Source organism: Heterocephalus glaber, unplaced genomic scaffold (genome assembly GCF_053883595.1).
Source record: "Heterocephalus glaber isolate CG9 unplaced genomic scaffold, H.glaber_assembly_v1.0 deba00001504, whole genome shotgun sequence".
Taxonomy (NCBI): Eukaryota; Metazoa; Chordata; class Mammalia; order Rodentia; family Bathyergidae; genus Heterocephalus; species Heterocephalus glaber.
Window position 1 is genome coordinate 17,448,742 of NW_028258324.1, and position 20,806 is coordinate 17,469,547.

The 20,806-nt window shown below is 48.6% G+C and overlaps 1 protein-coding gene across 1 annotated transcript in view; it reads left to right on the top strand.

Moving 5' to 3' along the window:
• Nucleotides 1–19,248, top strand: part of Spsb4 (splA/ryanodine receptor domain and SOCS box containing 4) — an 81,558-nt gene extending 62,310 nt beyond the window's left edge. Inside the window, exon 3 of the mRNA XM_004834347.3 lies at nt 17,862–19,248. Within this exon, the coding sequence (XP_004834404.1) occupies nt 17,862–17,989 (128 nt within the window). The 3' untranslated portion in view covers nt 17,990–19,248. The remainder of the gene's footprint in view (nt 1–17,861) is intronic.
• Nucleotides 19,249–20,806: the final 1,558 nt, after the last annotated feature.

A 20,806-nucleotide genomic window follows, 5' to 3' on the forward strand; every position in this document is an offset into this window, starting at 1 on the left:
CACTGTAACAGCTTCCCTATTTACCTGCTAAGTAGACCAGGGTTCTGTTAAAGTTTCATTAGACATTAAGGTTCCACTGCCTTGGCAGAGAGACCTGGCATCTCCCCCAGGTGAGCACAGCCCATAGTGGCAAGGGTGTGGCCATTAGGACCTGGGCTAACACAGCCTGGGTTGGGATCCTCCCCGATTGCTCACTAGCATCAGCAACTCCCTGGGGCACACTTTCCTCATCTGTAACCAATGAGGATTAGATGAGCCAATTTCAGATCTCTTAAAACAGTGCCTGGTGCAATGAACACTGGAGAAGCTGCTGTCCTTAGTAACTTCCTCCTAGCGAGTTCAGGGCAGAGCCAGATCCTGGGCCTTGCATCTCTCACCATGGGAGTCTGTGCAACTGAATTCACAGATTTGTCTTTTGCCTGCTCTCTGGACCATCCCATCAGTGGCCCTGCTTGGGTGGGTTAGAGAGGTGCCACCCCCAGGCCAGTGGAGCTGAACATGGGCTGGCTGTGTGACCCCTAAAAGGATGCATCTGCACCATATGAGGCAGTGCTGCTCATTGCAGAATGAGGGGCAACAGCTGCTGCTGGTCCTGGGCTATGATTGTTGTGATCCAGGGTCAAGGGGGTTCTCAATCACTGTTCCTTTAGGAACACAGTTTTGCCACTACCTAAAGTAGATATTTTCTGCCCTTTTCCAATTCATATATACAAAAAAAGTGTCATTTTCCTCTACCAATTCATTTTTCTCCATAAACCTTAATGCCTGCCACCTCTTATCTGATGTAAAACAAGAAATGTGTTTGAGTTTATGGAAAAATTGATGCTGTAGGTGTTTTACATCAAATACATGAGTGTTCCAGGTGTTGAGTGGTAGCTTGTGAAGCACAGACCTCAGAGCCCAAGAGCTCTTCCCTTACTGGCTGGGTAACCCTGCAATCATGTCATCTCTACCAAGGGGTTAAGAATGGTCCCTGCTGTGAGGACTGACTGAGTAAGCTGGTGGTGGTAGTGATTGTTACTCTATAGCAGACACCCCGTAATGTCCAAGGGTCTACCATCACACAGTTCATTATAGGATTGTCTTACTCTGTGTTCACAGGAGGAAGTGTGGGTGTGTTCGCCTATTACCATAGGTGGTGGGTAATTCCCATTCTGTACACCCAGAATCCACACTGAGAGATGAGAGAGAGAGACAGAGAGAGAGAGAGAGAGAGAGAGAGAGAGAGAGAGAGAGAGAGAGAGAGACAGGATTTTTAGGTAGTTCTGGCTTTTTATACATAGTTAGGAATAGCATACCTAGAGTCGCCCCCTGCATGGAAGACCCATCATATTCGAGGGTCTAATAGAGCTCATGCTTCTGTGGTCAGGCTTGACAGGTGAGCTTCTGTGCAACAAAAGTGGCACTGTCAGTTCAGGGCTGTTTCTGAACCTAGAAATATTTTGTTTGCTCATACCAAATTAAATTAACAAGGTTGTCACATAAAAAGCAGCATGTCTGGCTTTTTTTTTTTTTTTTTTTTTTGAAAAATGAAAGAATCTGGTAACAGGGCCCACATTCCTGCTTGGAGCTGAGGCTGGAGCTGAGCTGGAGCCCTCGTGGGCACTCTTGGATTTGCATGGCCCTGCTGCTCGCTGGCTGCACCTGCTCCTTAGTATCTCTTAGGTTACCTGCCCAGTCTGATAGGTTAGAGTTGGCAGCCTCTGGTTTAAAGTGGGAACATATTTTGACACTTGAACTGGTTTTCATTCATGCACTAACCCTTAACTTTTTGAAGTTACCTAAAACAAGAAATCATTTCCCTTGAAACTAGAAGTAGAAATGGAGTCACAGTTTCCAAATTTGCCAGCTCTTATTCTGTATCATGGCTGTTTGCACACTGAAAATATTTATTTGCAGACCTCATCATTAACCACTTTTGAATAGACATAATTTTCCTCTTCTGGAGCTCTCCCATAAACACTGGTTCCTCCTGAGCCTAATGGAATCCTTTGACTGAAGGAGGGAGGGAGATAGGGTGAGAAAACCAGGCACACTCCATCCAAGAATTCGGTTTACTCATCAGTTTTGCTTAACTTAGGAAAAACAGGCTTCTACCATCTCCTCTGGGCCTGTTTCTGAGCTCACACTTGGAAAGGTCAAATAAACACAATAAATCTATTAGAAAGCATTCATATTAAAACCCTAGGGCTTATGCTATTTAGCAAGAGGCTAGCAGGGTGAGATTTCCCAGTGGAAGGAAGCTTGCATGACCTTGGCTATTTGCTACAAACAGAGGGCAGCAGTGCCACTTAGCCTCAGTGGAGAGGAGCTCAGCCCCATGCGGCTTCAGGGAGGGGGGCTTCAGGGTGGTGTTTCAGATGAAACCTGGAAGATTGGCCCCTTTGTCCTCACTTGGAAAGACTCTTTACTCTGGGCTCCTCTCAGCTCACCTGCCAGTCCCAGGCTGAGCTTTGTTGGTCAGGGGTCCACCTTCAGTCCTTCAGTCCTCCAGTGCACAGCTAGCACTGTCACGTGGTATAAGGCTAAAGGCAGGGAGAGGGGCCCATTGAGCTGAGCAACAGAATTCATAAAGCTGGGGAAGAGTTTCCTCTTCAGAGGTTCCCACCTTCTCCTGCCCCTACCAAAGAGCAGGCAACGGAAACCCAACCCACACTCTCCCACCCCCATTTCCAACACTTACACCAATTACTTAACCTAGCTTTGCCTCAGTTTCCTCATCTGTAGAAGAAAATTCATAATAACCACTCATTGGGTTGTTGTGAGGATTAAATACAGTGCTTAGAAGGCCCCTTGACGTAGGCTGTGTAAGTTCTTCCTACATCTATTCATATCGTTGTTATTATTATTGCCAAAAATTCAGCCAAAGAATCCAGTAAGAGCCCCAAATGCACATTGAAGGTATATTGGTATGGGTTTCCCAGTGCTTCTGCTTCTGATGAGAAAATTAGAAAGATCCTAAAAAATGGAACAGCCTGGTGGATAGGGCTAGAGCTGGGGATCACACAAAGCTCAGTTGAACCCCAGATCCCCAACACATTAGCTGCTCGGGCTGCTTAGATTCTGTTAGAATTGTCTGCAATTCTCACCACAGACACGTCTTAACTGGGTGTCCTGTCTTGTCTTCAGCTCTCTACACCAGCTGCCTCTTTTTTAACTTTGTCCCCAAGGACACTAACTGCTTTGAAACATTAATAATGGCTGACATTGAGGGATTGCCCACAGAGGCCAGGGCCCGTGCTTGTTCTCTTGACTCTGCCTCTCACCTGATGCCCCCAGCACTCACCATGAGGCAACCAAGGGCCCCAGTTCACAGAGGAAGCAGCCAGCCCTGAAAAGTCGGAAATTGACTCTAGGTCTCTGACTCCACCTCTAGTTTCTCTCCCTCCAGGCAAGGAGACAAGAGTGACTCCATTGTTACTCAGTAACTAGAATTAACTGTAATTCATCGTCTGACCAAGACCTTGAGTTAGATTGGAGCCAACTCATAACTTTCCCTATTCACTTTTGCTCTTTCTCCTTCTCTTCATTTTTAACTGAACTTCTCATGCACAGAATCGGATTGAACAATCGTTAGTGGTAGTTTATTGCCATCACTGTGCCTCTTTTCTTCTAACTTACTTTTGTAATTTAATGCACATTCCTGAATCCACCCAACCTAACCACTAGAACACTGACAACCAAGTACCTCGGAACCCTCCCCTCCCTTCTTTCCAACTGGCACCCTTGGCACAAGGTCACTACTTCCTAAATTTCATGTGTACTTTTCCTCCCAGATTTTTCACATATAGATATGTGCTTTTAGTTTAGTTGACCCTGCTGTATTATTCCTTTGTCAGTACCACCCTGGATGCATTGCTGTAGCATTAGATAATCTGAGATCTAGGGAGCAAGGCTTGCTACTCCCACATTCTCCTTCAGCAAGGGTGAAGCCTAGGAATGGGGGCCCCCATTCTGAGGGCTATCTTAGTAAATTTCCTACCACTGGGATGAAATACCTGATGCCCACAACTTAATGGAGAGGATTATTTTGGTTAATGGTTTCAATCCATGGCCATCTGGCTTCAATAGCAGAAAGGGCATGATGGAGAAAGCTGTTCAATCCATGATAGCCAGGATTCAGAAAGAGAGAGAAGCCACAGATAAGAATAGATACTTCCAGATCACACCTCCAGTGACCTGCCTCTTCAGACCAAACTCCACCTCTTAACAGTAGTGTGTCAGCTACTTAATTCATCAATGGATGAATCTACTGATGAGCACAGCACCCTTCCAACCACATGAGATTTGTGGGGAACATTTTAGACCCAAACCATAACAGGGCCCGGTCCTGTCCTGGGTAGATCAAGCATAACTGTCTCTGCCAGCTCTCTTCTACCTGGCTGCCCACAGTGACATCTTTCTTTTAGTACCTGCAAGGGTGGCCGGGTGCTTCCACAGTGTAGAAGAAGTTAGGGAAGATGGCGAAATCCATGGTGCACGTGCATGCCAGCCCAGAGACACCCCACTGACTCCCTGCATGTCCAGGGCTACTCTCACCCAAGGCCAAGGTGCAGCTCCTTGGAGTGGGCTCCAAGTTAACTCAGATTTTCTAGGAAACTTTTCAGCTAAGTCAGGGGCATCCCCCTAGCCGACCAAGGAACTGCTGCAGTAGGTTATTAATTCCGCCTGTCTGAGGGGAGGACCCTGCTAGAGGGTTCTTCAGTCGACTTAGAGAAGAATGAAAGGTATACTTTATTATTGTAATTTCTTACTTTCCTCAAAAAGAGCTGGGCTGCAGTGTCTTTTATAGAGATGAAGACTTACTTTAGCTGTCTCCTCTCTCCCAGACACTGGGATTCTCAATCCAGTTGACTTCAAACCCAGGATATCCAAATCACAGCAGTAAGGCTAGGTGGCAAATATAACTCCCAGTCCCCATCTATGGGACCCTGAAGTCCACAGGGGAGAGGACAACACTGTCAGCAGGAAATGATTCCATAGCAATTCAGGGTGGCTGAGGATTTATTAAAGGCTAGGGATAAGGAGACCATATTTCCCAACCCAAAAGTAAGACAGTGAGGATTACTACAGGGCAGAATATTTCAAATTGGAGTTGTCCCATAAAATCCCCAGGTATCTTTTATGTACCTCGATATATGCAGGCATTTATACCTTAGTATGAATTTAAGTCAGCTCATTCCAGTATTTAGAGATCAGTTTCATTCGTTGACCTCCATCTGCTTGCTGGAACAAGAAGTGAGGGCCGGGGATTTAGCTCAGTGGTTCCACTGCTTGCCTTGAAAGTGCAAGGTCCAGAGTTCTATCCCCGGTACCAGAAAAAAAAGAAACAAGGAGGGAGGGGATTTCAAGCCTGGAACCCAGGGTCCAGAATGTGTTTGGCTCCTCTAAAAAAACAAGGCAGTGTTTGACCCCGGACCCCCTCCACTGATGATTCCCCTCTGGTCAAATGTAAGGAAGGATTACACTTCTGCACCTATCTCAAATGTTGGGCTCATTTTTAACTTTTGTTATCTCCTGAAAAAAGAACAGTTGGTTTCATGACTTGGTTTTCTCTGGCTTTGTTTTTTTATTGTTTCTTCACAGTACTAGGGATTAGAACCTAGGACCTCACATGCCGGGCAAGTGCTCTACCACTGAGCTACATCCTTTTTATTTTAAGTCAGGGTCTCACTCTGAGTCAGGGTCCTACCCAAGTTACCTCAAACTTGTGATCTTTCTGCCTCAGTCTCCTGGGTACCTGGAATTACAGGCATGCTCTACCATGCCCGACTCTCTGGGGCTTTCAAATAAATATTAACATAGAAATGCCACTCTCTTCATCCCAACCTTTTCTTTTAAGACAGGGGAATCACACTGGAGCCTGGCCTCTGTGTGGCTTAGGAGGTTGTGAGAGGCCAGTCATGCTGAGCTTACCTGAGGCCCAAGCCTGAGAAGGGAGGCAGGTTCCTTCCTTGCCACCTACCAAATGCTCCCCAAGACGGGAGGCTCCATAGCTCACCACAAGAGAATGAACCACAGTGTTTGTTGCAGGACCGATGTAATAGTTACAGGAGATCTTACTCAGTGACCACAGAAGAGAGGGAGAACCTCAGGAAAGGAAGGAATTTTGCAGGGTCCTAGGGGTTACCAATGGATCTGGGGCCCAGGTCACCCCTGCCCCACCTCCCTGCCTCCCTTTGCTTGAGGGGTGGCATTTGCCCCAGCAGCCCAGATTCCAGCCAACCTTTCATCCCCCAGGCTCCAGATTCCTGAAACTCTCAGCTCCTGGAGACTCCGTTCTGAGCGGGGAATGAGGAGCAGCCTGCCCTGGTGGAAGCTCCAACTCCAAGTCCAAGTCCGTAGACACTGAGCTTCCTGGACCCAGATACCTCCAGTCCCATCTTCCATCCTCACACTTTTCTTTCCCCTTCCAACCAGGATTACACGCTTGCTCCCCTTATCCCGGGGGTGAAGTTTCTCTAGGAACCCATCTCATTTTATCTGCCCAGGAGGATCTTCCTCCACAGACCCAGACAGACCAAATAAAAACTGCAGCAAATGTCTGTGGTATCTGGTGTGTGTCGGGCGGTGCTCCTGCTCTTTACCTGTGCCACCTCCTTTAATTGTCAGCACCATCTGCAGTGGGTCAGTAAGATGGGCTTGCTTGGACTTGGCTGAGACAGAACCTGAATTCCTCTGAAAGTGGGGCCCACCCCACCCTGTCCATGAATAGATTAATTTCCTGGTGGAGAGGCTTCACCTGGCCCTGCAAGTGGGGCCCACCACTCGAGCTTGTTGAGGGGCTGGGGGAAGGGGAGTGAGGATGCTATGGACAGACTCCTTGCCCCTTTTAGCCCACCTCATTCTGAGAGAAGGTGGGGGCTTCCAGACAGTTGCCTCCCACCAAATGCTCTGGGAGGTGCAGGGAGGGAGGTTCTCAGAGTAAAGTGAAGCAGTCTGCCTCGGTCTCCCCTCAGGAGATAGTTATTCATGTGGTGGCCGGCAGCAACAGAGGGATTTTAAAAAATTATTGTTGAGGGCTGGGGATTTAGCTCAGTGGTTCCACTGCCTGCCTCAAAAGCGCAAGGTCCTGAGTTCGATCCCTGGTACCCCCCCAAAAAAATTAATATTGAGGGTCACAAATCTTGTAGGACACAAATCTTGCCTTGACCGAACAGAAATTGAAAGATTCATCTTGAGAGAAAAATGAAAGTCATGAAGTCTGTTCCCGGGTGAGAGTAACAATGGTGGCCTCCAGGGTCTGTTGGATTGCAGATGTCCTGACTGGGGAGTGGAAGTGCCTGGCCCCAGAGCTGCGCACAACCAAGTCCAAACCAGATCTGCCCCCTGCTGGCTGTGGGCCTCTTTCCCCTTGAGTGAGCCAAGTCCGGAGCTCCCGCCCATGGGGCCACTGCCCTGTGAGTGATTGGAAGTTGACCTAGGCCTCTCTCCTACAGCCAGTGGGGGTTCAGGGCCTCCACCAGGTTCCTGAGAGCTCTCATGGCACCTGTGTTCTTGAGACTTTATTCACCTCCACCATCCCACATACAGACTTCTCCATTTCCTTCCACAAAACCTGGTCCAGTCCTGAGGAACTCACCCTTTGGTGGAGGAGCTAGAAGTTCTAATGGCCATGGACAGACTATGACAGAATGCATCCTGGGCTTGGGAGAGGTCCAGGGAGGGCTGGAGGGGACAGTGGGGCTGGAGGATCTAAGAAGGCTTCTTTGACCCCAGTGGCCCTTGGGCTGGGTACTTGGTCTCAGAGGGATCATTCAGTGAAATCCAGCTCCCTGATAGGTCCCTTACCATACTTACAGGGCCCCACATCCCCAGTGACTGTGGCACTGGCCTGCCCACCTCAGCTTGCCAGGGCCTTGGTGATACACACAGTGTCACAGGGTGTGTGGATCCATCCCAAGTGCTCCTCCATACCCACACAAGCACTTGGCTAAGGCACTAAGGTACAGCCTCTGCTCCCAGCACAGCAAGGAAACTAACTTAAAAAAAAAAAACAGACTTGATTTTCTCTACCAGTATTCTCCCCTAAAGTATCACCCAGGAAAACTATAAACTTTTCTTACTGTTATACAAAAGAGATTTTTGCCCCCAGGACTGAGGATTGTACCCAGGGCCTTCACTGAGCTACATCCCCCATCCCCAACCTTTTTAAGGTTTTTTTTGAAGCAAGATCTCACTAAAGTGCCTAGACTAGGCTTCAACTTTTGATCCTCCTGCTTCAGCCTCTCAGAGTGCTGAGATTACAGGTGTACACCACCATGCCTGGTTTGAGATTTTTTAAAAACACCTCTTAGAGACATACCTTTGGGATCAATAAAATGTCCTTTTCACTGTGTGGCAGAGCTAATTCATCCTCTAAAACTTCCCTTAGCTTCAGCCTCCTATGGGAAGCCATTTTGAAAAACCTGAGCTGAACTAGGTGCACCTCTTCCTGGTTCTCACAGCTCTCCTCAAAATTTGTTCTCCTAATCACAGCCCCTCTGGACTGTCACCAATTACAAAGTCTGCCTCATGAGGCTCTATAGCTTCACAAGACCCCATGTGCCCAGTTTCCTGCTCAAGTCCTGCCTTCCAGCTGTGCTAGTCTGCTTCCTGTTGCTGTGACAAAGTACCTGAGATAATCAATTTTTAAAGAGGTATGATTTATTTTAACTTAACAGTTTCAGAGGTCTCAGTCCATGATCACTTGCCCACATTGCACTTGGGCATATGATGAAGCAGAACACTGTGATGAGGAGCCCAAGACAGAGGAAATCAGTTCACTTCCTGGTAGCTGAGAAACAAAAGAAGAGAGGAAAGAGCTGGAGTCCCACTATCCCCTCAAGGGCATGGCACAGTGTTCTAATTTCCTCCCACTAGGCCCCGGCTCCTAAAGGATCAACCACCTCCCAACAGCACCATCAGATGGGAACTAAACCTCTTAGCATGTGGCTTCTGAGGGACATTTATGATCCGAACCATAACGGCAAGTTTGTAATTAGAAGCTTGATGAATGTATGCCTGTGCTGTGGTCTACCCCAAATTCATGTCAAAACTCTAACACAATAGTATCGGGACATGGGGCCTTTAGGGAGTGGGATCAGGTCTCCTGATAAAAGGGCTCAGGGGACCTAGCTAGTCCCCTTTTGCTCTTCTGCCATGACAGACAAGGTGCCATCTTGATAAAGACCAGACCCTCACCAGATGTGAACTTTCTGGCACCTTGATCGTGAACATTCCAGCCTCCAAAACTATGGGAAACAAATTTCTGTTGTTTATACATTACCCAGTAGAAGGTATTTTGTTTCAGCAGCATGAGTAGAACATGTGCCTTAATCACCAATTGGACAAGATTTCATCCTCAATGTCCACAAAATGGTATTGGAATTCTAGCATCCCTCCAAATCCTTAATTAAAACAAGGATGTCGTTCTTCATGCCTTAACTCCCCTATCTGCAACAGGCCATTGAAGATGTCTTCTGTTCTAAGAAAGTTCAGATTTGCTGCTGAAAGTCTCCAGTGGCCTGGTACTGGGTGAGCCTGAGCTAGAATTTGCTCCTTACATCACACCCCATTTCTCAAGAGTCTGAGCAAATCATGGGACGTTTGTCCACCTCCTCACTTCTCCGCAACCCAAACACACAGAGATTTCTCCAGCTGTGTCTGCTTAGACATTGAGAAGGCTCAACAGAGGCTGAGGCTACAAACTCAGGAGGACCTGAGTCCCCAGTGTCATCCCAGAACCATTCGTTTTTCTCACATCTGGGAGCAGGTCAGTTATCACTCATCTGGCTTCAGTAGGGCTGAAGTGAGACTGCAAAGTGAGCAGTGGATAGCCAGCTCCCACCCTGCTGAGATCTGAGCCAGAAGAGCAGAGTACCTGCAGACAGAAGGCCCCTAGTCAGGAGTTCGGGTCACCAGATCCCTGTTCCTTTGGCAGTGCTTACATTAGTAAGATGATAGCTGAAATGGCCTCACTAGGTAAAGCTGAGTGAAGCCCCTGAGCAGCCAGCCTTGCCTTCGAGAATAATAGCAGGTTAGCTGCACCCATTCTGTGGGCCTGGCTTAGCCCCCTTTCCCCTGGGAACCCTTGTTGGCCTCTGTTGGAAGCTTAGGAACTACAAATCTGGGTCTCCAGAGATGATCTAACATTTATCTCACTGGCATCACTTGCCTTCCCATTTACTTTTTTTGTGTGCATTTTTTTCTGTCAAACCCAATTTGATTTGATACAGTAAAAGCCACTGCTAGGATTAAATATAATTTCTGTTCTGCCAGACATCAGCCGGTGGAAAGGCGCCTTAGCTGTCATGCCAAGCCATTTGCCACTCTCATGGAGGCACTGGAGCCAGCGAAGGAAGGAGAGGCCACTCTGCCAAGAGAGGGCTGAGGTCAGCCATGAGCCCAGGGCTCCCCACTGCTCAGCCACTTTCTGCTTAGCTGCCTGACAGTATCAGGCAAACGAGGCAGGATGCACTCTAGACAGACACTGCAGTGCAACTGAGCAGAGATGAACCAAGCTCCAGGTGCTTTTTGTTCTCAGTTCATTTCCTGATCCCCAACCCTGCACCATTCCAGCCTCTCACTGGCTACTTGTTATTTTTTGGATCTAAAATGTGCTTCAAAAGATCCATGTGTTGAGAGGTGAAACTTTTGAAATGTGAGTGGATCATGAGGGCTCTAACTTCAACAGTGGATCAGTTCATGGATGAAGTCATAATTGGATGATGTTATGGGGTGCAATGGAAACTTAGGACCTGGGTCCTAGTTGAAGGGAAAAAGAGCATGGCCTTGGGGACTGTATCTTGTCCCCAGCACATCCACTCTGGCTGTCTCTCTCTCTCTCTCTCTCTCTCTCTCTCTCTCTCTCTCTCTCTGTCACAAAGTGAACAGCTTTGTTCTGCCACACTTTCTCCACCATGAGGCTCTGCATCACTACAAACCTAGAAACAATGGAGCCAAACAACTATGGACTGAAACTTCTGAAGCTGTGAACAAAATAAATCTTTCCTCCTCTAAGTTGTTTTTCTCGAGTATTTTGTCACGGCACTGCAAAGCTGACAACACATCTTCCTTTTGCCCCTGAGAAGAGTGACTTGTTCACCTGGGTGAGTAGGGGCAAAAAGAGAGGGCCCTGTGGCCTGAAGGTCTCTGTGAGGGGAGATGATGGTCATGGTGGGGTGGCTCCAGTGGCTGAAGACTGAGCTACAGGCATGGGCATTGAGGGGCAATGCAGGGAGCTGTTGAGTGGGTGGCTAAGGAGTGAAGGGGGTTATTCAGAATGAGATGGTCAAGAACTTGAACCTGAGTGATGGGAGAGTTGTCCTGAGGAAGAGTCATCGAGGGTTGGGAGGTGTGGGTCGAAAGGAGCCTGGGAGGACAGGCAACAGCCTCGATGAACAAGGGGCCAGAGATCACAGGTGACAGCAGCAAGGTAGAGGGAGAGAACTGAGCTGAATATTGAGTCACAGAGGCAGGAGGTTTCTCTCAAGAAGATGGTGGGTGCAGCGGTGTGTTTGTGATAGGGGCAAAGAGGAGGGGGCCTGCCCCACCTGGCCCTGAGTGAACCAGCAGCCCCTAGAGAAGGCTGAAAGGCTGTGGTATCCTGGGAGAGAAGGCTTGGCTCAGTTAAGCTGGAAGGAACATCAGAGAAGAAGCTGGGCTGCAATGTCCTATGTGTGGAGTGGCTGTTCCAGAGGCACAGGGGAAGGACTGAATGGTGGGGAAGCTGGAGGCTGGGGTCAGAGGCCAGGATGCACAGAGCACTATGATGTGAGAGAGAGCTCTTTTGAAAAATGACAGTTGCTGGAAAGAGGTTTTCTCAAGATCTCATGGATTTTTCATATCATCCAGTCTACCCTCCCTTCATTGTTATTTCTTCTGTTTCTATTTGCATTCCTTTTTCATTTTGCTGGAGTATCTCCTCAAATAGCTTTTGGACCAGATAGCTGGGGGCTCTTCTTTCAGAGCCACTGAACACAACTGAACAAGTAGCTGCTGTGTGCTTTACAGTAGTGTAGTTCCCCTTTGCTTTGGAGGACTGGCATCTTTGGGTGAGAATATCTTGCTGAACCTACTTGCCAGTCTGGTACTGATCAGGGACGTGGTGGATGCGCAAGACCCTCGGTTCTTCATCTAAGTGGGCGTGTCTTTCCTTTTCCGACAATTGTATCTACCTCCACTGTAGAGATAGATCTGCTCAGCTCTGCTCATGCTCTGTTAGGCCTCCACAGTGAGCAGGGGCCTTCTCCAAAGGCTGCCCACCTTAGACAAAGAATTGGCTGAGGCTTCCAATGGCTCAGAGAGAGCACACCTGGCCCAGTTGTAGGGATCACAGCTTTTGGAGGGTTCCCCTGGAGCTTGGGGCTTCTCTGGGACTCCGTGTGTAAGGTCACACTAACCTTTGGTGGACAGGGCTATCAAGTTCTCTGCTTGATTTCCCCACTATCCTGTCCCACCTGCTTTGTGTCTTCCTGGAAAGTATCTGACTGTCTAGCCTGCCAGCTACCTTCCTGGCTTTCCAGCACTGTGAGTGTGTCCTTCATACACAGGGACACATCTGTGCATCTCTTCTATCATTTCAGAGAAACATTAGGAGGGTACAAGTGTGGGGGCCCAGGCCACACCCTTGAGCAACTGTCTGTCTCTCAAACAGTCCTGCATTCCAATGGAGTTTCTCAAGTACTCCCTGTCCTGGATCCTCCCTTTGGAGGTCTCCCAGGGCTAGCTCTGCAGTGTTGCTAGGGAAAGCCATGCAGTATTTAGGGCTGGTTTCCTGTGCATTCCTCCTCTGTGCACACAAAGTGTCTTGACAGCTTTCCATCCCAGGAAAGGATGGGGGCCCCACCTGCACTGAGGGGACCAGCTGTGCTGACGATGGTTACTGGCATAGAGTTCTGAAGATACTGCTTTTGTCCCAGCTGCAGTTACAGCGGTTTTGTGAGGAAACAGTGAAACTCATCAAGAGAAGTCTCCACATTCCAAGTGCTTTCTAGATGTGAGCCAAGGTTGGTTTTGGCCAAGGTAAGGTCAGTTAGAATAGGGATGCTGTATTTTAGAAGTAGTATTATTGCAGGTAATAATATATATGTCCCTTTGCATAATTAACTAAGTGGATTGACTTAGTGACAGACCCGGGGCTCAGACTGGAGGAAGAAGTAACACTGGATTTGAGTCCTGATAGGATGTATGCTCCTGGAAGGAAGTACAGGAAAAGAAGGTGTTCTAGGTAAAGGAGCAGCATGGGGGAGGCCCAGAGACGCAAAAGCAATTCTCTGAGTCATCAGACACCAAAACTAACTTAGTCCATGGATAGGTGATTACTACAGTTCTCTGACATACAGTGTGTGTGTGCTGGCACATGTGTGTGGCTTATTTCTTTTCCTGAAAACAAAGTGTCAAGGCCTATTCAAGTTCAGATTTTAGGGCTGTCACTCAAACCCTTCTCCATCTGGTGACCATTATCTAAAATTCCCACAGAAGAATTTCACCTCTTGACCTTCAAAGGTTGATCTTATTTCAGGGATGAAGGTAGGGTGGTGACTCATGTCTTAGCGTCTCTCCAATGCAGATAAGGAAGACCACAGGGGCCCAGGGAAGAGCCTAAGCCATCAGTCCCAGTGCCAGGATCTCAGACACAGACCATTATAACCAGATGAGCTCATGTTCCCATTTCATAGATGGCAAAACAGAGTCCTGTGATTCATCCAGGGTCTTGCAGGGGTTAGTCATAGAGAATTAAGCAAAGTTCAGATCACTGGAGTTTCAGTTTGGCTTGATTTTGTGTGGTGTGGTGTGGTTTGGTTTGGTTTTGGTAATGGAGATTGAACTCAGGGCCTTGGTACTGAGCTACATCCCCAGACTTTTTTTTAAGATAAGGTCTAAGTCACCCAGGCTGGGCTCAAACTTGCAATCCTCTTGCTTCAGCTTCCAGGGTGCTGTGATTACAGGCGTGCATCTGGCTACTGGAGAGCTTTTGACATCATTGTCTTGTGATATTTTTAGCACAGAACCAGACATCCAACCCTGGTCTGAATAAATCTTCATCAAGAGCAGAACATTGTTGTCAATTAGGATGATGTACTGAGGCATTTTTAGAACTACAGTAAGTACATTTTTAAAGGTACTTTTTGGGCTGATGGCCCAAAATAAAACATTTGAGGGGGAACACCATTAAGGCAAGGGACATTCTGTGTTGCACTATAGTCACGGTCACCCATGGATGGAAGTGTTGCTGCCCCATTTTACGGAGGAGAACAGTGTGGTTGGGAAAGAAAGAGCTAGCTGTTTCCATCCCTCCAGATGTGGGAGTGGGAGCTGGACTCCAAGCCAGCCTCTTACCCTACTTTGCTCCAATAGGGTCAGGCAGGCAGGTGCTTGGCTTGTGTGTGTTCACATCCATACACCAGGGCATTGAGGCCCCTGACTCAGCCAGTGTATTAGTTACTTTTCTTTTTGCTGAGACAAATACCTGACACCCAAAGTTAAAGAAGGAAAGGTTTATTTGATTCATAGTTTGTCGGGGTTTCAAGCCATAGTTGGCTAGCTGCAAGGCAAGGTGGCATGGCAGAGGAAAAACAGTTCATGGCAGGTAGAAGGCAGCAAAAGCAAGCAAGTGAAGTAGCAAATCAGCAAGTGACTAGAACAGCTTCTTTCTGCCCTTTTTATATTCTATTTAGGCCACTGGCTTAGGGCAGGTGCCATTGGACTAATTTAGTAATCACACACCCTTAATCCCAACATCACACATTTTAGATCCAGCCACCTCTGAAAAAGCCCTACCTATGAGTGCATGAGGCTTTGGGGGGACATTTAGACACAAGCTGTAACAGCCAGTGAGTTATTTTTTTAGTGTATATTTGATTTTGAAGCATAAAATACATGTAGAAAACATACTGATCTTCAGTGCGCTGCCTAATATTGTTTATGAACTAAACCTACTAACATAACTAGAACTCAGACCAAGGAATAGAACAGGACCACCCCCCAGGAGTCCCCTTGCACCCCCATCCCATCCCTGTGCCCCCATAGCTACCACTGCACTAGTTTCATTACCCTACTTTTGAGTTCTATTCAAGAGTCACACAAAATGTACTTTCTTGCACTCAAATTATGTTTAGGAGATTCATCCATGTTTTTGTTGTAGCTGTGGTTCCTTCGTTCTCCCAGCTGATTGGTGTGGTATTCTAGCACATGAATATACATGGTCAGTTTTTGCTCTCCACAGTAGAGGGCAGAACTGCTGCTTCTGGTTTGGTGCTGTTACAGTAATGCAGGAGAGGTGGGCAGCAGCAGGCTGGAAAGTGGCCAAAGCTGGGGAGGGAGAGGCTGGGCACTGTGTCAACATCTGCCAGGAGCCTAGGAGACAGGTGACCCTCCTTCCTTATCACCTTAAAACCACCTTCTATTGTTGCCTGATCCTTATGGGAGGTGGTGTGCTACTCCAGATGAAGCTTTGGGGCTGTGTGGCTCTGGACAAGCCTCTCTACCTCCCTGAGTCTCCGTTTCCTTTTCTCCAAAGCCAGGATGAGATACTCAAGTCAACCTCAAGGGCTGTTTTGAGATCTCAGTGAGATAAGTCTAGCACAGCCACCGGGATAGAACAGTTGCTTGTTAAATGCAGTTTAAGATGTAAGACAGATTCCAGCTTCTGACCATTTGGGTTCCATTCCTGGCTTTGCGACTTACCAGCTGTGTCCTTAGGCAAGCGACTCACTCTCTGCACTCTCTAGCAACACAGGCAACAAACACTGGTGCACAGAAACTATAAGAAGATCATAGAAACTTGTGGGGAGGACCTGGCAAGATAGCAAGATGTTGAAGACAGAAGAATTCAGGTCAAGGAATGGCAGGGAGTTCCCAGGGGCTTGACTGGCAGGGCAGCTGCAGAATCAGGGCCAGACCATGTAGGGGAGAGGGAGCAAGGGTGTTGCTGGAAGAGAGATGGAGATGCTCTGAGAGGGACCGAGTATGACCCAAGGCACTGACCCTGTGAGTGGGGCTAAGATATGGAAAAGAGGGGATGGCTAACCTCTCCTGTCCAATCTCATTTTGTATGGAGACCAAAGGATAGTGAGAAAGTGAAGGTGTTTAAAGCCACTAATGCTTCCTGGGGTCTCCCCTCAAGTGAAGAAGAGCTAGATGTAGACTTGGGCATGGCTTCTAACATTTAACCAAGTCCCACTTTAATTCTGATGCCTCCCCCTTTTCCTGCAGTTCTGGAGATTGAACCCTGGATCTGCACACTGAGCTATATCCCCATCTGTTTATATTTTATTTTGAGACAGCATCTCACTAAATCTCTGAGTTACTTATGCTGGGCTCTAACTTGCAGTCCTCCTGCCTTAGCCACCCAGAATGCTGGGACTGCAGGTGTTCACACCATACCTGGCTGGTTCTTCTTAACTCTGCAGTTCTACTAACTGAAAGTCCCTGTAGAACACGCTCTTGCCCACAGTCCCTTGTGATATTATTCTTATCACAACTCTCATGTTAATATTTCCTATCTATGGCTTAGTTGTACCTTCAAATGCTTTTAAAATATCCCTTGTACTTTGTTATCAAAATAGTATTAATGTGCATGTTCCTTCAGGCTTAGGGAAATTAGACCTCTGCAAGCCACACAAGATAGCACGTGACCATTGTCCTCTTCCCCCCTCCATCCAATGCCAGCTGCCTGTCACCATTCCTATCCCCCCACGCCTCCCTGCCTGCCTTGTTTTATGCCTCTGTACTTTGCCTTTTCTCTCTGCCTGTTACACGCTCCCTGTGTTCATTCCTATCCACCCTTCAAAACCTCATTTTGATGTCCTCTCTTTGAAACTTTCTAAGAGCTCCTCTATCCAGCAACTGTCTATTCCTATGCCTTTAAGAGTTATTGCATATATTAGACTCTGTTAAATTATTCATCTATTTTAAATCCCAGATCATGAACCCTTGCTTATTTCCAGTGCTGCCCCTGGCCTTGGCTTAGTTAGCTGTGTATCCCCAGGGCTGATCAGAGAGCCTGGAAGAGAACGAGTGTTTAATATGGGTGTTTGCAGTAAACCTAGTTAGACGTGGTATAACTGGCCCTGTTTCCAGAAATTCCATTGCTTATGAATTTTTCCAGAACTGGATGTTGGAAGAAAATTTGTTCCTTCACTGAGGATCAAAAGAAACTAGGCAGCCAGGCAATCCTACCACTCTTTCTTGGGAGGCTGAGGCAGGAAGATCACAAGTTTGCACCCAGCCTGGGCAACTCAGCGACTTAGAGAGACTTCACCTCACTAAAGGGTGGGAGGGGGGCCTCAGGAGGCAGCTGAAGTCCTGTGTTCAATCCCTAGTTCTGGGGAAAAAAAGGGTTGGAGCTATTAGGGGAAGTTTGGGGGTTTGAAGGTGTTTCAAAAGCTTAACCTGCTTTCTGCTCATTTATTTTAGTTTTAGCCAAAGTCTTGGTCTGTTGCCCAGGCTGTTCTGAAACGCCTTGGTTCAAGAGATCCTTCTGCCTCAGCCTCCCCAGCAGCTAGGACTACAAGCACCCAGCAGTCTACCTTGCATTTTAGAGAAATCTCCCCTACAGATCCACCTGAGGTCCCTGACTTTCAAACATTTTTGACCATGATCTTCAGTGAGAAGTACTTTTTACACTGTGACACACGAATACTGTACTCCGTCAGAAAGGAAGCTTTTATTTGTTCCTAAATCATCTCTCTCCCCCTCCCTCTCCCCCTCTCTCTCAAGTTTGCCAGTCAATCAGCACCCATTGACCGATCCCAATTCCATTGTAAATGTAGCCCTGACCCCTTTCTCAGCCAGGTTGGAGGCAGGCAGCATGTGGGAGGTGGGTGGAAGCAGGAGAGGTTCCCAGGTGCTGGACTGACCCTTCCCTCTCTTTGCAGCTGAGCCGCTGCCGCTCATGGACCTGTGCCGGAGATCCATTCGAGCAGCCCTGGGCCGCCAGCGCCTGCGGGACATCAGCTCCCTGCCCCTGCCTCAGTCTCTCAAAAACTATCTGCAGTACCAGTGACGCCAAAGGAAAGTGGACACCCGAGGGCCCGGGGCTGCCTGTCACGCACAGCCACACAGCCCATGCAGGAGGGGGTCTTCCCTGGCTCCCAGGACTCAGGACCAACTAGGGAAAGGCAGCCTTCCCAAGCCAGACACCCCCTTGGAAGCCACGGGGGGTCTGGAGCCTGCCCAGAGACTACCAGGCCTGCAGCTATGTATTGATCAGAGAACTTGCTTCCTTATTCAAGGGAATGAATAAAACATTGGGACAGGAGACTTGCTGTGGCGTGGCCCATCGCAGACAGGGGCCAGGGAGACTTGGCCTGCTCGGGGAGAAAATTGCCTCTGAATAATGGATGATGAAAGCAGCTTGTTGCCCATCTCCTACCCCTGGCAAGGGCACCAGGATTATGATGCCATCTTAGGACTCTGTGCCACTTTGAAAAACTATTTCCCAGAGATGCCCAACAGCAGAATTGGCAAGTGGAGAAAGCAATGTTTAGACACCTGTGGCTTACCTCTCTGAACGTTGCTTCCTTAGCACTCCTTCCTGGACCCTGACAGAGCTCTCTCCAACCTGGCCAGGCCCCTCTATTCAGGGAGAGGAGTCTGACTGATTCACCCAGGGACAGAGTTTATCCTTAATTATTATTTTTTTTAAGTAGCATTTGCATTTTAAAAGAGAAGTGTGGAGAGGACAGTCCTTAGTCCAAAGGTGCTAATGGGGGCCTAGGCATTGTGACATCAAGGCTGAAGCTGCCCTAGGCTGGGGAGCCCTCCTGGAGTGTGGGACCTCTGGGCAGCCATTGTTGCAGGGTGCAGCCTGGCTGTCACAAGCTGTCTTTCAGCGAATTATTTTTTCACTTTAGGAGATTTCCATGTGTTTGTTTCCTGTTGAAGTGTGTGTGTGTGTGTGTGTGTGTGTGTGTGTGTGTGTTTGTGTGTGTGTGTGTGTGAGATGTGCTGTTTATTTATCATCTTGGGGCCCATGGGGCGGCCTTGTAACTGGAAGGGTGGATGTGGGAGACACCTTCTCCACCCACCCCAAGCCTGGTCCTCTCACCGAACTATGCTGCTTCTACTGCTGCTGCCACCACCACCATTTGGCATTTGTTGTGCGTTTTGGACGCGCTCCACCCAGACTCCCTTGTAACTGGAAATCGTCACAGCAGTGGGATGGATACCAGAGCCCCAGACGGCACTGCCTCTCCCCCACTTTAATGTGAATTTGACAGATGAATGAGGAGCGTTTCTAATAAAGTTTGTCATTCAGTCCTTCAGCTGTCTATTAAGTGCTCTTTGGGCAGAGGTTGGGAAAGCATCTTCCATCGCCCTGCCTGGTCTGCCTCAGACCCACAGGAGCCAGCATGTGAAGGCTTCTCCAGGCCTGACTCACCTCTTCCATCTGTGTCCCTACTCGAGCTCCAAACCTCAAGGGCTGCCCTGAAAGAGAGGATGTGACTGGGACAATGCAAAACTGGCCTTGACGGTAGACAACCAAGTCAAACTCCTGATGCCAGGGCCCGGATGCCCAAGGGGTAAGTGGATCTGCAAGGGGACTCAGGAACAGGAAGGGCAAAATCTTACAAGGCGCCAGTTTCCAGTAGACCTGGAGGCTGGGCTGGAGGTGGCCATGATGAATGTGCGTTGTGAAGGAGGTGTGGTGCAAATTGCTGGGGGGCAGAGTAAGGCAGGGCCAGGCTCAAGGATAGTACAGGTTAGGAGATGGGATCAGGCTGGAGTCAGGCTCAGAGCAGCTACCAATACACACTGTGCCAGCTTCCATGACCAAGTGCTCAGGCTGATGTACCCTACCCCCAGGGGAGATATGCATAGTGCAACATAAAAAAGTGAGAAGTTGCTTCCCAAGGGGTGGAGGAGGATGGGATGTGAAGGGAAGGCTTCCTGGAGGAAGAGGTACCTTCCAGACCTGCTATTTGAGGGAAGACAGCCTCCCTGAGAATGAAACAGAAGAACCAGACTTGGAGGACCTGCCTGGGCTCAACCTTGCCAGTTTCCAGCTTTGTGGTTGCAGGAGGCGGCTTTCTGCAGAGGCATGGACTGCCTTTGGGATCAGGAAGCTTGGGTTTGAGTTCCAGCTTTGTCACTCTTTCTTCACTGTGATCTTGGGTACACCACTTCCTCCTCGGCACATGGGGTTGGACTAGGTAGACAGTGACTGGGGTCCCCCCTCTCCCAACTCACAGGGCCCATCTCAGCACCACTTCCCCTGTGGATGTGTCCATCTAGTCTCACCTTCCAATCCTTGCTGTGGTTTCCCTCAGCCCCCAGTGTCCTCTCATCCTTACCGCACCTCTCAGGATCTCGCTTAGATCAGCCCTCTTCCCGGAAGCACTCCTTTACCACCTACCTGCTCTAAGATGTTAGCTTCTGAGCACCAAGAACCTTTGGATATGGCCTCATCTGCCCAGGAGCTGTCAGCCTCAGGCAGGAGGACAGGCCTGTGCCTGCACCTTCCCACACAGTCTGCTGCACTGCCACTGAGCTCAAGCCCAGCTCACTGTGCCTGTGAATGTGAGTCATAAACAGCTCTAGGGTTTGTTGTACATCAGTGCCACCTTTGTGGGGGGGCCTAAGCATGCACACAAACACACGCACACACACATACACAAACGAGTACCCGTTCCCTAGCAGACTTCCTGGAAACCCCGTGACCACCCTTTGGTGCAATGCCCTGTGGTAACCCAGCATCTCCCACACATCGCACATTCACTGAGTTTTGGGCCTCTTTCCATGACCCGTTTCTGCCAGGAGCTAACGTATGAACAGCACATATGGTGGGGGGCATGGTATCATATAGCTCTGATCCCTGCTG